This window comes from Rhea americana, unplaced genomic scaffold (genome assembly GCF_003343005.1).
Source record: "Rhea americana isolate MKP2758 unplaced genomic scaffold, rheAme1 scaffold_64, whole genome shotgun sequence".
Lineage (NCBI taxonomy): Eukaryota > Metazoa > Chordata > Aves > Rheiformes > Rheidae > Rhea > Rhea americana.
This window is the reverse complement of record NW_028186801.1, coordinates 2,892,164-2,909,525: the sequence shown is the minus strand read 5'-3', so window position 1 is coordinate 2,909,525 and position 17,362 is coordinate 2,892,164. Positions and strand designations below refer to the sequence as shown.

The window sequence follows — 17,362 nt, the reverse complement described above, 5'->3', positions numbered from 1 at the left end:
AATATAAGAGAAGGCTATTCCTTTTTGCAAGAGTATACAAATTCTATTACAGTAGAAGAAGCGTTGCTGATTTTTAGTGAATTCTGGTTCTCGGTTATGTCAGAATAATCTACTAAGTTGAAGGATTGTGCACAAGACATTGAAACCTGACACTTTATTCCATGGTGATTTTTTCTATAGTGAGAGAAGCATGTGATGTGAGTTCAAGGTATTTTGTTGTTGGAATCCCTAGTCCTGCATTTGGTTATGCAGTGGCTGACTCCTAGCTCGTACAAATATCAGAATAAGTTTATAATTTTGGCCTCTAAGTGATTATTTAAAAAGAAAGAGGAAGAACATGTGAGCTGATATAAGTTTAATTGGCCTACCTCTGAAAGAGAGCCTCTCAGCAATTAGTAGCTAGACAGTCTATAACTGGAAATACTTTACCTTAAAATCCAGTAACAAAAGCTTCATCAACCATATGCAGAAACACTTAAGAAGCTTTTTGTTTGTTTGTTTGTTTATTGAATCAAGGTTTCAGTCTTCTCTTTGTAGCAGATTCATTAAAGATATCAGAATTATAGTTGTATCAAGGTATTTTTGCATGAACAGAATCAGAGTGCCAAACTTAAATGGATACCTCTGTTATAATTACTATTAGCCAGAAAAAAGACACCCTTGGAATTCCATGTGGCTAGAAGGTCTCCATAGGAATGTCAGCTAGTGTTTCTTTATATTAAAGCAGATAAAGAAAATTATTAAGCAGCCACATTATTAATAATATTTTTGTTAGTCTTTGAATGAATTTCACTATCTTCCTGGATATTTTGAAGAAGGAAAGAAGTAACAATTTTATTTAGAATTKTTAAATTTAAAACCAAATCCCCTTCCCGTATTGTTCTTTGTTTCCAGAACACCACAGAATTCCTGCTTTAGAAGAAGCAAGTTGGTTACTGGCAAACATCAACCAGACTGGCTACTTTAGAGTTAATTATGATATTAGGAATTGGAGGCTGTTAATTAATCAGCTAACAAGGAACCATGAGGTAAGCTCCTCTTCTTATCCCTAAAATCTGCTTTGATAAGTGAACCTTCACTCTTTTATCATCCTAAATGGTTCCATTTTTCTGGTTGCCCCTCACAGGTTATCTCTGTCAGTAATCGAGCAGGCTTGATCGATGATGCATTCAATCTAGCCAGGTATGTTTTCCTGAAGATAATCTATCCTCATATACTTTCCTCCAACAGTTCATGCAGTCATTAACTCAGTGGTTGAGTGTGTTTTGAAGTTAAATATGTTTTAAACACAGTTTAGTTCTTTTCCTTTTCTTTTTGATATGGTGCGTAAGTATAGTCTGTAGCACATTCACTGCTTTTGATCRATAATTGCTTTAGGGTATTTCCGAGTCTGGAGAGGTCTGATCAATTTTGCGGCAAGTTCAATTTAACACTTTGAAGATAAATAATCTCTTTCCTTCTCTAATGAAGAAGTTTTTCTTTTTTTCTTTTCTCTTTCCCTGATACTCCCCCCTCCTCTGTTTTTTTCCTATATAACCCTTATGTAGTGTTTGAAAGACACCTTCAAGCTTCAGGAATTTTTTTTTGCACTAACTTGTACTGTCGTATCATTTTTCCTGTATCTTCTTTCTCTTGTAATCTACTACTCTTTTTCTATGTGATACTTTTTACATAGAATGGAAAATCAGAGTTCTGTTCAGCAGTTCTGGAATTTATATAGCATTTTGTGTTTTACTGTGATCATAGTTATATAATTTTTATATATATATATATGTATGTGTGTGTATACATATATATACATATATATATAWAAAATGCTGGTTAAGTAATGTCTTCTTTACAAATTGAGGCAATGGAATTTTTCCTAATTTGAAATCAGGGCATCTAATACTTCGATAGTCAAAGTATAAAATGAGAAGAAAGTAGTGGAACTTTTAAAACTTTGAGATTCTTCAAGTCTTCAAGAGCATTGTGTCAGTAAAACACTGTGATGTCAAAGGCTATGTGAAAAGAATTCCTGATATTACTGGCTGTTCTGTTTGCTTGTGTATTTACAGTCATATTTGAGTGGTGGCTTGTAAGAATTGGCAGTACAGAGGTACATTTCACTAGAAATGATCGCCAGAAATGTTTGAGATTCAGGCAGAATGTCACACACAAATTATGGCTCAGTGATGTTCCGGCATCACTGCAATAAAACACAGTTGTGTGCCCTACAACTCTGTTCCTGCTGCCAATACTAGACTGAATATATGACATGAACTAATGATTAGCCCTTACTTAACAGTCGAGAAGGATAGTGGGGAAGAAGGCATGATAYGCAGAGGAGGAGGAGTCTGCTTTTGCTCTTTGTGCTGCTGTTCATTCGTGCCTTGTGGCCTCTTCCCATTGACAGCAGTGCAGGATTGAATGTAGGTCGTCGCTTCAGACTTCAGTGGACCACGAGTTGTGCACCTGCTGGCCTGCAGAACATTGCAGAGTGTTCTGAAATTGTGAGCCTAGACCTCACTGAAAATCTAGGCAGTGAAAAATGCTGTTTCTTAACTTGATTCTTATAGGTGGATGTTTTTTTTTCTGAGTCAGTGCTCTTAGGTATCTTATTCATGAGCTATGAAGGCAAGGACCTGACTGCTCATAGTTAGAGGCCCAACCTGCAAGTTTTAATTATTGCATTTTGTCTACGTAAAAACTGCCTAGACATTAGATGAGTAATGCATTCCTCACTTGCTTTCCAAAGCTGTATTACGATCATACTGGGTCCTGCTGCTTTTTCTAGAGTAACTATACTAGAGCACTATGAATTCTGTCACAAGATTTCATGTAAAAACATGAGTTCCTTTTGTTAATGATAAGCTGCAGTGAGCTGCTGCTGCATGTCATATTTGTGTGGCATGGATAAAAGTAGTTGAGCTAAATATTTGCAGTGCATACACATGTGGATGCATAGACATCGCTTGTTCAGAAATCCTCTTCCAATAGAGATTCATAGATAGAATCCTCTTTCTTTTAAACCTCTGCACAGACTCCTGACAGTAGTATAGCTCTAATATGTGCCTTACAAGCTATGGGTTGTAAAACATGGGTGCAACAAAATGGGTTGGAGGAGAAGTCTGCATATTTGGAAACAATAGATTTTTACTCTATATTCAAAGAGTAGTAGTAAGATAGGTGGACCTGACTAAASTTGGCATATTTCTTCAGCAGTCTATACAGTTTGTTAATCTTTTACTTCATTGATCTGTCATCCTTCTTTAAAAAGTATCATTATAATGATTTTTTTTATTCTAATTGGCCAGCTAACTTTATAGCTCCTTTGTAAGAAGATTGTGTTGTTTGGKATTATTTGTTTTTATTTCATCTTTCTCAGACAAATAAGGACCCGAGACAGACCTAATCCGTGGTCTATTCCCTTTACGCTGAGTATGACTAGAGAGGCACTGAGAGGCTGTTGAAAGAGCAGTGTGTTGGGGGCAGCCCTTGATTGCAGAGCACCTGAAATTCTCGGAGTAATAAAGCACATGGCTTTACTGGAAAACTGAACAGAGGGATTAGCTGGTGCATGTGGAGCTGTACCCTAGTGCAGCTGTAGAGTGCGGTGCTACCTGCTATGTTGTGTGCTCCTATGTGACACACCARTGTTCCTAAAACAAACTCTGACAGCTATAAAAATCACACAGACCYTTTCAATTTCCTGAAAAAGTCCATGTTCAGAAAGCCGTAGTCAACCTAAAAACAGCTTAGCTTTCCTTTCTTGAGTGCAAGCCATAGTGCAGTGTGCTGCTTACTTTCTGTCTGAGTGGTACCATAGTTTGGGTGTTTCTTTTTGCCTGTATGATGTTATGTGATGCAGAGATTAAACCCACACATTGTCTCTGAATGTGGAGTGAGAAAAGATGAGTAACCTTATTGATCAGGCATAGCAGTAGTTTAGACCTGACTTCTCAGAAGGCTGTCTATTTTTAAAGGTAATTCTGTCCTCAGTTGTGGTCCCTGGGTGCACTGATGCCATGTTGTCTTGTCATCAACTATACACATGYATATTTTTAAAGATAGCAGAAAACTGGAATAAATGCTTTTATTTTTAATTCCCGTCTATTATTTTAGAGATAAAATTGTATGTAAAAGCAAGCATAACTACTTAAATTCATGATTTTCCTTTCTAAAAGAATTTCCAMCATTAATGGTTCTTTTTACTGTACTAAAGAGACTGTGTTTCTTCAAAATATTCCATCATTCTTAGAAACTTCTGAAGTACTCTCTAGTCTGATGTTGAAGTTGATACAGATAATGTCCATTTCACAGCAGAGAGGTTTGACTCGATTTTTCCAGTGCCCCAATACAAAATTTCTTTAGGTTATTAATACTTMCTGATTTTATTTATGGAACAGGTATAGGTCTTATTGTTAGTAYGATTCAATAACTTTTAGATTTGGAGAAAGCTGGAAAAAATTACTCCTCTAATTTATTTTGGAACGCTCCAAAATGCACAAGGGGAATGTATGTATTTCATTCCTCAAAAATGTTCATTATTCTTTTACTTTCTGTCCAGCRTTAATGATTTCTCAAAAATAAACAACATAAATGAATTGATAACTCCAAGGAATATTTTAAGCTCTTTAATTTCYTAATATTTTGTCCATTTTGCATATAGATATATTCCTTCTTTCTTCTTGGTGTATTTTGGTCCATAAAATTAATCAAGCAGCACTAAATTGACTAATAACAATAAAAGAGAGCTACAGCTTGCACACTTTGAGTCTGACTTTTCAAAAGCTTGTTTGTTTCTCAGATTTTTAAACATAATTCTGTTCTGTAATACCTTTGTGTGTCCTGAGATTGTAGAGAACTGTGGCCTTGACAGTAACACAGCTTATTGAAAAACATTTCCAAAATCTTGAGCAAGAATAGAACCTAGACGCTCTTTCTTTCCTTCTTCTTGAAGATGCTCTATTTTGGGGGAATGTTCACTATGAACTTTCAAAACAAACTGAAACGATGTGGATTGTAGTAAAATTGATGGATTGAAGGTAGACTGAGAAAAATGAGAAAAGACAAATAGAATTGTAWACCTTCTGTAAGCTTAAATTGAGCAGAAGGTAATTCAGATAGCTCTAATAAGTACTGTTATAGGAAATAAGTACTGTTTCTTGAGAGTGTGAATAATGTTGTCAGCTCTCCTTGTCTTTCTAACTGTTTCGTCAGGGTAAAGAGAGGATCAGATAGCTAACATGTGAGGTGAGATGCCCCTCACCTTATTTTAGACATGCCAGACGTTGACATGTATATCTGAGCTGGTCACCTGRTGGCCCATTCACAGTTAATGGAGAAAAATGTGACCCTTTTAAGCTCCTTAACATAGAATAAATTACCCTTCTGATGTCAGGAGCCTTGGTCACCCCTAGTTCTTGTTGCTGATCTCTAATCTTCAAAGAAACTTCCCCTCATTAAATTGGTTGATTTAATCCAATATTAAATCAAAGAAATATGTCTAGTTCACATTCAATGTTAATAGTATAGTGTTCTATCAGATGTGGCTGTGGATAGGTTTTCACGCTCTGCTCCTCTAAAATAGTTTATTCCTTCCCGTTCTGGAAGAATGCATTTGTTTTGTCTCTTGAAACCTAGTATGCATCTAATATCCAAATATAAAATTTAAGAATACTTTTTGCATATTTCTCAGCAGAATGTCTTCAACGCTTATCAGGATTTTTTCCTTAACTTGATTCTGGGTGTTAGTACTGATATATGGAATTACTTCCTTTTAATCATGATAAAGCATGAAAGGTTTCTGTTAGATAATTATTCTGCTCCAGGAATGCTTGTGTGTTCCACAGAAGTCTCTTTTGCTTCTTCCTACCATTCAATTCTGTGAGCCTCCTTGGGACATCAGAAAGTAGGGGAGGAAGTCTGCATCTGTCATCAGCTTAATCTGAGCAGTGGAAAAAATACTCTAGTGTGTGTATGAATGTGGGATAATACAAAGGTTGACTTAGTGTTAGAGGAAGTGGATGGAAGAATTARGAAACCTCGAAGGAAGACTGTTCACACTAATGTCATAGGTAACAATCTGGCCATATCGGAGCACTGTCCATTTCCTTTCACAGATTAGGGGGACAAGGAGCTATAATCTCTCTGGACTAATTTTCTAGGCCAGCAGAACCTGCCTCTGTAGACTTCAACTAATATAGAGAACTGTGTCAGAAATGAGCAACCACAATAAGCCATACCTCCAGAACTGTCTGTGGACTAATGAACTTTCCTTCTTACGGCCTTTTTGAAAGTTCTCTTGCAGAACTTCATTCACTTGGCCTTTGGTATCCAGAACACTATAACCTTAGGGAGGAAAAGAAAAGCAACAAACCAAAAGCAACTGTCCCTTTATTCCTTAAGTAATTTCCCAGTTGTAAAATATTGTCACTCAGGCAAAAACATCAGTCCACTCAGCTATTTGAGGCAGCACCTTTTTTGTTGATCTGATTTCTGGATACTGAGAAGCAAAATGATCATAGTGGTGATCATAACTGCATTTGAACCTTTCACCAAACTAGTGCCAAAAAAGCAGCACAATGTCACCAACATTAACTCTGAAATAAATGCTGGGCAATGGAACTCCTGACTATAGCAGTCACTGTAACTAAGCTTCTAGTTTATACCCTTCTATGTAAAATCCAAAATTATTACTGATAAATTTGAAATATATTTTCTTAAACTATCTTTTAGAAATATGTGCATAACAAAATTAAACTCTGGAGCTGAAGTTGTCTTCATTGCACTTCTCCTCCAGAGATCAAGACTTCATTTATTCCAGCATTTGAAGTCTTCCAACATATTTAATGTAATTAGTTTCACATTATTCTTGACTGTTACTTAAAGTTCTGTTCAATATAATGTCATGAAAAGCCAAGGCATTTGAGGGCCCATTTAATATTACAGGGCTGTGAATTAAGAGGATAATAAAGTGTTTCACAATGGTAGAAATTCTCATGCAGCCAATTAATGAACTTCAAAATCTTTCCAAATTTCAACAGCCACATCCAGGGTTACGGGCCTTGTTTTGCCTGGGTCGTTCATGAACAGTCACATAACATCCATTTAACTGTGCAGTTTAACCCCAGCCTTCATTACTACTCCTGATAGCATCTGCTGATAATTCAACACAAAGGCAAACAACAGATATGTTAAGTAAGTTCCTAATTAGTGCATCTGAGTACCAGCTAAGGGAGTGAGTATTAGATTGATAATTTATATCATGCTTGATTGATAGTGATATAGATTTACTATTTTAATAAATGAGGACTCATCTAAATTATTGCAGCAGATGCCGTAGCAGCTCCCTTTCACAGCCATGCAGATTTTGGTGACCATTAAATGCATAAGCCAATTGATTCAGATATGACTTTCTACAAGAGCTGTTGTTTGTTTCTCTTTGACATAAATGTTCTCTCACTGAGCCATAGCAGCTGCATTTTTCTAGAGAAAATAAGAAGCTACAAATATTTTAAGGTAGTCCTCATTCATTCCATATGCTGCATGTTAGTCACTATGTTCTGTGACACATCGTAGCCTTGATACCTGCTTTGCTTCGAGTTATGCATTTCATTTACATATGTTCATACAAGAAGAATCAAAGATACTTGACAATAAGCACCCAGAAATCAATTTTACTATTGTAGTTACATATCATTTGTGTATCTGGTCCTGTTACGTGACTAAGGGCAGTGAAGCATATTGTACAAAACATTTCAGGTCAGCATTGTACCAGGAGAGCGTGCTGGTCAGTAGAAAAAGCTACTAAGAGCCAGGGAAGAATTTAGATAAGACTTTTCAGTGTGTACAAAAGAGAAACAGTTCTCTGCAGAGTGTTTAGTGCAGTGGATATATCTTGACATAGGGCACATACATCCTCTGAAAGTGGTATTATTTTTAATCCACATCCCCCACAAAATACATTCTTGGACTTCTGAGTTATTACAACTGAAGCTGTTTTATCCTATAACCTACATCAACTCTATTCTTAGCAAAAGGCTGGTATGAATTCTAGCAGGAAAACATGACTATGGTTTCAAGGCAGCAAAAGCATTATTGTTGGCTAATTGTTGTTAGCTACAGTCATGGCCTTTTATAGTCAAAGCTTGTCTTTGAAGGTGTCTTGGGATGAATGTATCCATGTTGCAGTGCAGCTGCCATGAACTGCTGTGTAGTGACAGGGCAAGGGAACAGTCTGTGGAATTTGCCTCAGGATCATTAATCAAAACAGATCTGAGTTACTCATCAAGAGAACTCTTGGTGTTTGAAGTTGAATGAGAGAAGGAGAGGCAGCATAAGTGGAACTTGCTGAAGGCTTCTGAGCAATTTTGTGTGGTGGAAGGTGATTCAGTGGTGCAAATGTGACCTTGGAAATCTGTAGGTGCTAGGGCCAGTGGGGAGTCTTTGTCCATCATCGCAATATGCACCTTTCTGCAGAGGTCAGATCGCTAAGACATACCTGGATCTGCGCTTTCCTGTGATCTGCAAACCCCTTCTGCCTCCCCACAGCTGCCTATTCAGCTCTTCTCCTCCCCTCCCTTACCTCTTCTCTCACAAGAAGCAGCTTAATTTCTCCCTTTCCTTCTCCCAGCACCCCACTGCTTTTCTGTCTGAGCAGGACTGGAGCAGAGAGCAGGAGACCCTGTTGTTCCCAGAGGTGAGGTAGGACAGCAACARCTGCTGCAGGAATGAGCTGCCCCATGGGGCTGGAGGAGTCACTCTATACACCCCCTAGTAGCTGATACCTCATCAACATAAACAGACTAGTGTATCACCTTAGGCTGCCGATTGCTTTGCCTGCTATTTCGAGCTGGCTATACCCGRGACTTCTCGGAAGTGATCCTGCCTCTGGGCTCTTCTGATTGCTGTGTGCCCGGATTGGTGTCTAGAAGAGGTCTGATCTTTGTCAGTGTATGCTGGGCTCGTTTGGCGGAGAATACTCTGCCCAGCTGCCAGGATGAACTTCTGAACTGCRAGTGCACATTTTACTTTCAAGTTCTTCAGTCTTCATTTGGTGAGTTTATAATGCCGTTTGTRAAAACGTATGTCAAGATATATCTGTGGCTTACTGGGAATAAAATAGGAAAGTCCCTTAGCTTGATTATATTTAAGATTAGACTTTTGAATCAACACTATGTCAGTTTGGTTTCTTCCTACTTGGATTTTAGTATTCAAGAAGTGTATTTTCCTTTACCCAGAGATTAAACAATAAATAGGAAGGACTGTGTTAAGCGYAATGCACTGGGCAGGGACTAGAAAGACTTTAAATGATGTTTCTGCTATAGACTTCCTAGGTCTGTAGCAGATCCTCTAGGATTTTGGTCAAGTCTTGTAACCTGTTTGCGTCTCAGTTTTCTGTGTGTAAAATGGAGATAAGAGAAAAAGTGGGGGGTRATGAGAGTTTCAGGGAGTCTGCTGTTATAAATATGTTTATAGAGTTGCCTTTCCAAAAATATCTAATTCTGTAGATATTTTGGCATAYAAAAATTAAATGAAAATGTATATTTTCATGATCAAGCTTCTGTACTCTCTGTATGAAAYGTATTTAACTCTGGCTGGTAGATATGCAAATTATGAACATTAGAATAGAAAAGAAGAGGGAGAGATGAAAGAGTTGTGCATAATAACAAACTAATTCTTAATTTTGAATTTGCTTGAACATATTCTCACAGATRTCATTGCCCATTGACAATTTAAGGGATACAAGGACTATTCCATTCTACCTCTCCCAAAATATTGCCAAGAAATAAAATAAACAGCACTTTTAATAATTGAGTCATCTGAAATTGACCTCTATTAGCCCCTGAAATACCTTCAAAATTTTTCAGTTAATTTAAATGTATGAGTAACATACTTCTCAAAAAAAAGAAAAAGCTTTTGTGATAATGAAAAACATGACATTACCTAGCTTACTGCATAGTCTTAATTTTCAGCAGCAAGATGATTCCTTTTCATCTTACACTCCTCTTTTTCAATTCTTTTTCTTATGTGGGAAGGAGAAGAAAGGAGAGATACCAAACTCCAGTTCGAGGGGATTTTCTGTTGTATTTTTTGTGTTGGGTTTTTAAAGGTTTTTTTTTCTTTATAGTTTTCAGCAAAGGTGATTAATTCCAACTAACGTTAGCCTTTGCTTATGTGGCAACTCTAAATCTGTTCAAGATAGTTTAAGCCATGTGATATTCTGATAATTGCATTGGATTTGAACTGTTCCRTGTAGGATGCTTCAAATGCTCTTCTATGGAGCTGAACATCACTTAAAGAGTCCTCAAGTACTTTGCATGTAAGAAAACATAATAATAAGCATGCCTCACTTATAACTGTCATACTCTCTGAATGTTTTGATGTTGGAGAAATTGAATATAGATTAAATTTCTGCAGGTGGCTTACAAGCCAAATGGTACTGTTATGTTTGTGAAAGAGCAGATGTGCACTCATGTACTCAGGTCACATAGAAGTCTGCAGCTGGTATAAATGGTAATACCTACATTAAGTCACTTTCTTCCCTTAGAAAATCAAGGTCCTTATTTATACTTAGGTCAGCGCAACACTGGGAGTAGAAGATGAGGTAGATCATTTGATACTCAGAATCACAGAGATTTTTTTTACAGATTGCACATTAGTGTTCTATGAGGAAACATTCCCTTTATAGCTTCCCTTCCTGAATATGGTTGCCCAGCATCTTAAGTTTTTAATCTTTGGCTACACAGGCTTGCAGGAGATGAATGTGATGGCTGTGACTATAGGAGTTTAAATTCTTACTGCATTGGTCACCTTACTCAAAGTGTTTTTCCATGTCTGGGTCCAACATACCTTTCTCTACCCATCTACCACAGAATTGCTGTTGGAGCGCTGTGGGAAAATATTCCCTGAACACTTCAGTAGGGGCACAGTCTTTGATGTTCAGAAGAAATATATAGTGTTAGAAAGAGACAAATGCAATTAAACATACATGTACAGTGACACCAACTTTCTCTGTAATTTATTCTAATCCACACTGTAGACTTTAAAGATAAAAGAGTGAGTCAATGAACAAGAATTCTAACTTAACTTAAATCATCCTGTTATGGATTAATGGATATAGTCCAATGTTTAACATATTGCCCATGTGCAGAAATGGAACTGAATTTAATCTGGGTTGCTCATCTATGTTTCAAAGAGSTGAGATTTTTCTCTTCAGCATTATCCAAACAAAAAGCTAGTCATGCTTTAYACATTTCATATGAAACAAATGATGGAGGGTGAGTTTTAAACTAGTGGCAAGTAAATCACCTCATTTCCATCGTTTCAACAATGTCAACCAGTTTAGTGCCAGTTTGGGTTTTCTAATTTTGATTTAAACACATGACTTAAAATGACTTTGTTGGGTGGTGGGTCTCAGGGATTTATGGTACACTYGTATGTGGAACTCTCATCACTGTACAGCAACCCTGTCATTTTTGTGACAGAGTCTGTTTGACTGGTACTGGATTTATGATAGAAATAATTCAGAACAGAGTAATAATTTTCCTTCGGCAATTACACTACCATTTGGTACTTCGTCCCTAAGGGGAAAATGAATGGCCTGGGATCTGCCCATAAGTTCAGTGGCTCAGTGTAAAGAACAAATCAAGGTCAGAATGCAGCTGATGTTTCATAGTAGAATCTAGATCTCTTGCTTTTATATGACTCATTAAAAGCTCATGTAATTTAAAGATTAATTTTGCCCAGTGTGAGGTTTTTAGTGGGAATTCTTTGTGAMGGATATTTCATTACAGTGTTCAGTACTTTCTCCTCCTATTCATTGCCTCTTTCAAGCAATGAGTAATAGCCACCCTAGTAATTTCTTCAGTGYAAGCAGGGTTGCAGCTTGTTAAGGAGTTGGTGCTTGTGATGTTACACAATGTCATAAGCCGCTTAGATATATCACTTCAGAAGGATCTTTATCTACCTCTGCTCTTATAAAAATGGGGTATCACCTTTTCGCTACAGTTAATGGCAGGCTCTTTAGGCATGAAAAACCTGCTGGTCCAGGATGTTTACTTACAGATATTTTGTCTAATAACTGCATCAAATCTCTCTGCTAATCTGTATTCGTGTTCTCCACTTCAGTTCTGCAGGCAATTGTGAAGCTCAGCAACACAGATGATGAGGACCTCATTTTGTGCTGTGTTTCTAGCACATGCTGAAGTTCTCTTTGTGCAAAACAGTGGCTACAGAATGATTGACATGCTAATAAACCATGGATAAGGAGAATTTTATAAAACTTACAAAACAACCAAAGGACACAAATGTGATCCTGTTGGTTAAATTTTGTTTTTACAGCCATATTTTTTTAATGACTAAGTATGGGGATGGTTGGCTTAGAAGAGATTTACAGAAGCTCTTTTCTAAGTTTGGACTCCTTTCTATGTGATCAGTGATGCCAAACAAAAACCTCTAATGCAGAAGACAATAAAGAGGGAGCCCTGCTTTTTTTTTTCATTTATACTAAAGTTACATAAATAATATTTAATTTTAGGACATGCACATGGATCTGCTGGCCGTCTTCTGTAAATATTTACTGAGTGAAAGACAAAAATTAGAATATTTTTATTATCATGCTTCTGGCAAGAGGAGCAGTGAAATTTTAGGATCTCCATCACTGGAGGCTTATAGAAACAAATTAGGCAAATTTCTCTCAGGAATAACATTGGTATGAATTTGTCTTGGATAGTTTAGAGTAGGGACTAGATGAGTTCTTAAGGTCCCTTCCAGCCTTTTCATTCTAGATTCTATATGTGAAGTTTTGTTTAACCTATACTTGAGAAATACTTAATGTGAATATTAGTTTGCATTCAGCCACTATTTGTAAATCAACAGTGGTTGGTTAATACTTGTCATTACTCTCCCAGATTCCTCTGCAGAGTTTGTTTTTTTGGGGGTTGTAGATACATAATTGCTAATATCACCAAKGGCTGCTGGAGACATTTCTGCAGGAACAATGTGACTATTTCAGACCTGTTCTCCCAGTGGACATCACAGTGTTTCTGCTGTGTTTATGTTTATTAGCGGTTTTTAGTATAGCTCAAAAATGATTGTTTCCTGAATGACAGACACTGTTTCAATTTTTCTCTGAGATGACTAAGCTGGAAAAGYCCATTTGGACTTTGGCAGACATGATCTGATGGTACTTTTGCTGGACTTTAAGGATAGCAATATGACTGATGGCTGAAAAGACACAAGAAAAATAAAGATTTCTGTCACTGAGCTTCCAGTGACATTTTTGGAAAGGACAGTGATAAATCAAGCTGCACATGTAGAGTGTGTACAGAACTCATGTGACATTCTGTAGTACCTGTAATACCTTTGAATGCTATTACCAGAAAATTATATGACAGGGAATTTTTACATTTTTTCCATTGATGGGAAAGTTGCCAATGCTACTTTCATTATTATTGTAATGAACAGTATTTCTGTTCAACATTTCTACTGCTCTATGTTGTTCCATCAGAATTTACAGAGATACCAAGAACAGACCCATTCTAAATTCTTTATTCTGCCTTCCTTCCTCATCCTGGATATTTTCCTGCTCCATGAATGCAATGAGTGGTTTCAAACAGAGGTTCTTAGGCAGCTTGGTGGTGTCTGCTAGTCACAGGACCAGTGGAACTCCTGAGTCTTTGACCTACTTTGCTGCATGCAAAAATTTTGCTTTTATTGACAAGTTCTTCATAGAATCATAGAATYAGTAAGGTTGGAAGRGACCTCTGGAGATCATCTAGTCCAGCCTTCCTGCTCAGCAGGGTCACCTAGAGCATGTTAGACAGGGTTGCATCCAGGCAGGCCTTGAGTATCTCCAGACAAGGAGACTCCACAACCTCTCTGGGCARCCTGTTCCAGTGCTCYRTCACTCTCACAGTGAAGAAATTCCCCCTCACATTCAGGCAGAACTTCCTGTGGTTCAAATTCTGCCATTGTTCTTGCAGGGTAGAGAAAGAGAGCCTTATGAGCTTTTCAGGAGCCCTTGGCTGCTAGGTGAGTTTGTCATTGTTCAGGTGAGCCAATATATCTTGCTGGATTCAGTATTTTCAGGAGAAGGGCATTTTTAAAATTACTTTTAGCACTAATATGAAAAAATGCTATTTACTAAAATATGAAGCTTAAAAAATCAGGTACTGTGTCTGGTGAAGGTACAGAGTACCAGAACATAGTGCASCACGTAGCCACTCTTATTTGGCTGGTTTCTGTGTTTTGCTGAGCTGTTTGCCATGGTAATCCTGAAAACTCCCAATCATATAGCACCCATACCTGTGATCCAGATTTTAGATATGTCCTTAAAACTTCTTATTCATATGTGCTTTTCATGATTTATGTTTTTCTGGTGTAGAGTGAGACTTTCTCCTTACACCCTGTTATCTCTACTATGAATGCAGCAAATAAGTAGCCTTAGAATTTGGCCTGACCATTAACAGCTCTTTCCTTTTTTTGTGAATGAAAATCTTTTCAGACTGTTTGAACTTTTATATGCGTTTAATATTTTACAACATATACTTTATATGCCACATTTTACACAAAAAAAGTAAAATAAAATGTATTTATCTGTAGCTCTTGATGGAGGCTATTTAACTGCAAACAGTTTGGGAGATGATAGTGTTCTTGGAAAAAGAGACCCATAAACACAGATTAGTGACTGAGGGTGTAAGAACAGGATTGTAATAGCTTTCTATAGGYATCTATACAATAAAATTTTATAGAACATAAAGAACATTGTCAGATGAAAGCTCCGGAAGAACTTCTATTTTTTCCAGGGAAACACTCCTATCTTATGTGCCATCATAAGCAGATTTGAGCTATATCTCTGCTCAGTTTCTTTCAGAGATCAAGCCTAGTAGCTGTACTTAAAGCATATGCTTTAAGTAGGTAAAACGTATGCTGACACAGTCTGACATTGATCTTAGCTGCAATAGTCACTTTCTTCAAAATCATGGTTTAAGGTGATGAATGTTTTGGCACTTACGTAATAATGTGGTCCATAAGGACTTGTCCTCACCCAAGCTTTGCTCTTGAGATTGATCCTGTGGATCTGGAGAGCTGGTTTTGATGGTACTATGCCTAAGCTCTTCAAGAATCAGACCCATAAAGGGGAGGCGGTGGGCAGAAACTGAACCATGGGAAGTTCTGCCTGAACATGAGGGGKAATTTCTTCACTGTGAGAGTGACAGAGCACTGGCACAGGTTGTCCAGAGAGGTTGTGGAGTCTCCTTGTCTGGAGACATTCAAGGCCTGCCTGGATGCAACCCTGTCTAACATGCTCTAGGTGACCCTGCTGAGCAGGGAGATTGGACTAGATGATCTCCAGAGGTCCCTTCCAACCTTACTGATTCTATGATTCTATGATCTCTTTGAATTCACTTCTTATGATTCTTTCTAGAGAAGTTAAGCTTAAAAAGAAATAATCTGTTTGTTTTGCAGTGGTGATTTCTTTTGTACTTATCATAGAGAGACTTAATTTCAGGAGCATGATCTTAAATGTCCATTAGTGCAGCTGTAATAACCATTCATCTGTTTATTCCTTAAGCAGCATGTTTCCTAGAGCCATTGCTCTTCTTCCTTGTGCCACATTTTCTTATGTCAATCAAATTATCAGTAACAATAATCACAAACCCCATTAGGAACCAATTATGCATATGCAATTTCAAGCAAGTTTAACTCTTTGCTAACATTATCTTCAAGATATTTAACTCCACAGTTAATCCATGTGCTTCTGGTTCTGCATCTTTATAAAATATTACGTTCTAGAACATACCTTTGTGGTATCCTACTGCTTCTGGAATAAGAAAGACCTACAGAAATGAATTAATTTCTAGTTACCTTATTTTGTGTATCTTCAGATGCATTGCATTCTCTCCTCTACCCTACTGTAGGAGCCTCATTCAAATTTCACATCTGTTCAGTTTCTGAGTGACTCAGTGAACTGTTCAGTCCCTAAGTGTTCTTATTTTCCTCGTTTGAGCATATGCTGTAAAAGGAGCAGAGTGCAGAGTCTTGCTGACAAACTATAGACAAAGTGGGCATGAAGCAGACTGGCGAGTGGGTCATGATAAGGACATGGGGTAGAGCCTTCTGGAGATGGATACATAAACTCACTTCTTTCCCAATGACATTAAGGAAACAGAGTAGAATTCTTCCAGGAGGGAATGTGACACCCAGTGACTTACATGGATATGGTGCTGCTTACAAGAAACAGGTTTTGGACTGTACCAAAAAGAACAGTCTGTTCCAAAGATTTTAGTAGAATTGTTCTTCATTTATGGTGTTGCAGCTGGGACCAGAATTTATCTCCAAGTATATATACTGGTTTATTTCCATAACAATCTCTGTATTTTTCTGTATGTATGTTTACTGTATGTATGCATCTTTTCCCTGGACAGTGATGGAAATTAAAGGGAACATTTATATTCAAGAAGGAGAAAAGGTAGTCTATGAGGATATATCAAACTGTAGCCTATGTTAAATTGATGCTTCCTGACTTAAAGTGTTTAATGAAAACAAAATCGTTATCTCCTCTTTAAGCACATACAGAGCTGCCACRGGAGTTAAACACATGCATCAGGAGAAGAATAGGCTTGTGTGTTTCTGGCAAGTTTGCACCTATAGGGTTACACTTTGTTTCTGTGGTCTGGATAGTTAAGAAATAATGCTGTTCTGAAAAAGAAAATGAGTACAAATCCTAATGTTTGATGTTTCCAGTACTGAATTTTAAAAAGCAGCTTTCAAATGCTTGAATCTGTATTGTACTTTACTTGTAAAGCTATTCATTTAAACAGCCTTCTTGAAACCTTGCTAAAGGTTTCCCTTGCAGGGAGATGTCTTTTATGCTGGTGAAAGAATGGGGAAAATTTTTAACTGATTAATTATTTTTAAAATCCTTAAAAAAATAGAGTTTGTAAGGAAGGTGCTGAAACTTCCTTAAGCAAAGCATAGTTATTGTATGCTATTTCAGTTTAATAAAATAATTCCAAAATGGCTTACAAAGGGTACAAAACAAGGCAGTTCTGAAAGAGGGAAGGAGGTGAGGAGAACTGTGAAACTAAAGGATACTTCTTCACAATTAATTGTTACTGATTACCCATGACCAGCGGTAATATTCTGTACTTCCCTTTTGCTTTTTATATGAATGTAGTTGGTTCATTATTCATGGTTTTTATAGCCACTAGAATCCAAAAAATAGGGATATCTTGTGTGCTTTTCTTTCATGTGTGTTCATACCTTCTTTCATTCTAGTATGTATAGTTGCATGTGTGTGCCTGTTGCAAGAGACTGTTARTGGTTTTTGTCAGGTGGACTTCTATGTCATTACGGTGTGATGAGTTTATCA

The 17,362-nt window shown here is 37.2% G+C and overlaps 1 protein-coding gene across 2 annotated transcripts in view; it reads left to right on the top strand.

Moving 5' to 3' along the window:
* TRHDE (thyrotropin releasing hormone degrading enzyme) overlaps window positions 1-17,362 on the top strand; it is a 217,436-nt gene that overhangs the window by 167,326 nt on the left and 32,748 nt on the right. The window contains exons 10-11 of one of the 2 annotated variants that reach the window (XM_085320492.1): window positions 895-1,028; window positions 1,127-1,182. The exons of the other annotated variant lie outside the window; for it this stretch is intronic. Coding sequence (XP_085176618.1) covers window positions 895-1,028; window positions 1,127-1,182 — 190 coding nt within the window. The remainder of the gene's footprint in view (window positions 1-894; window positions 1,029-1,126; window positions 1,183-17,362) is intronic. 2 annotated transcript variants of the gene reach the window in all.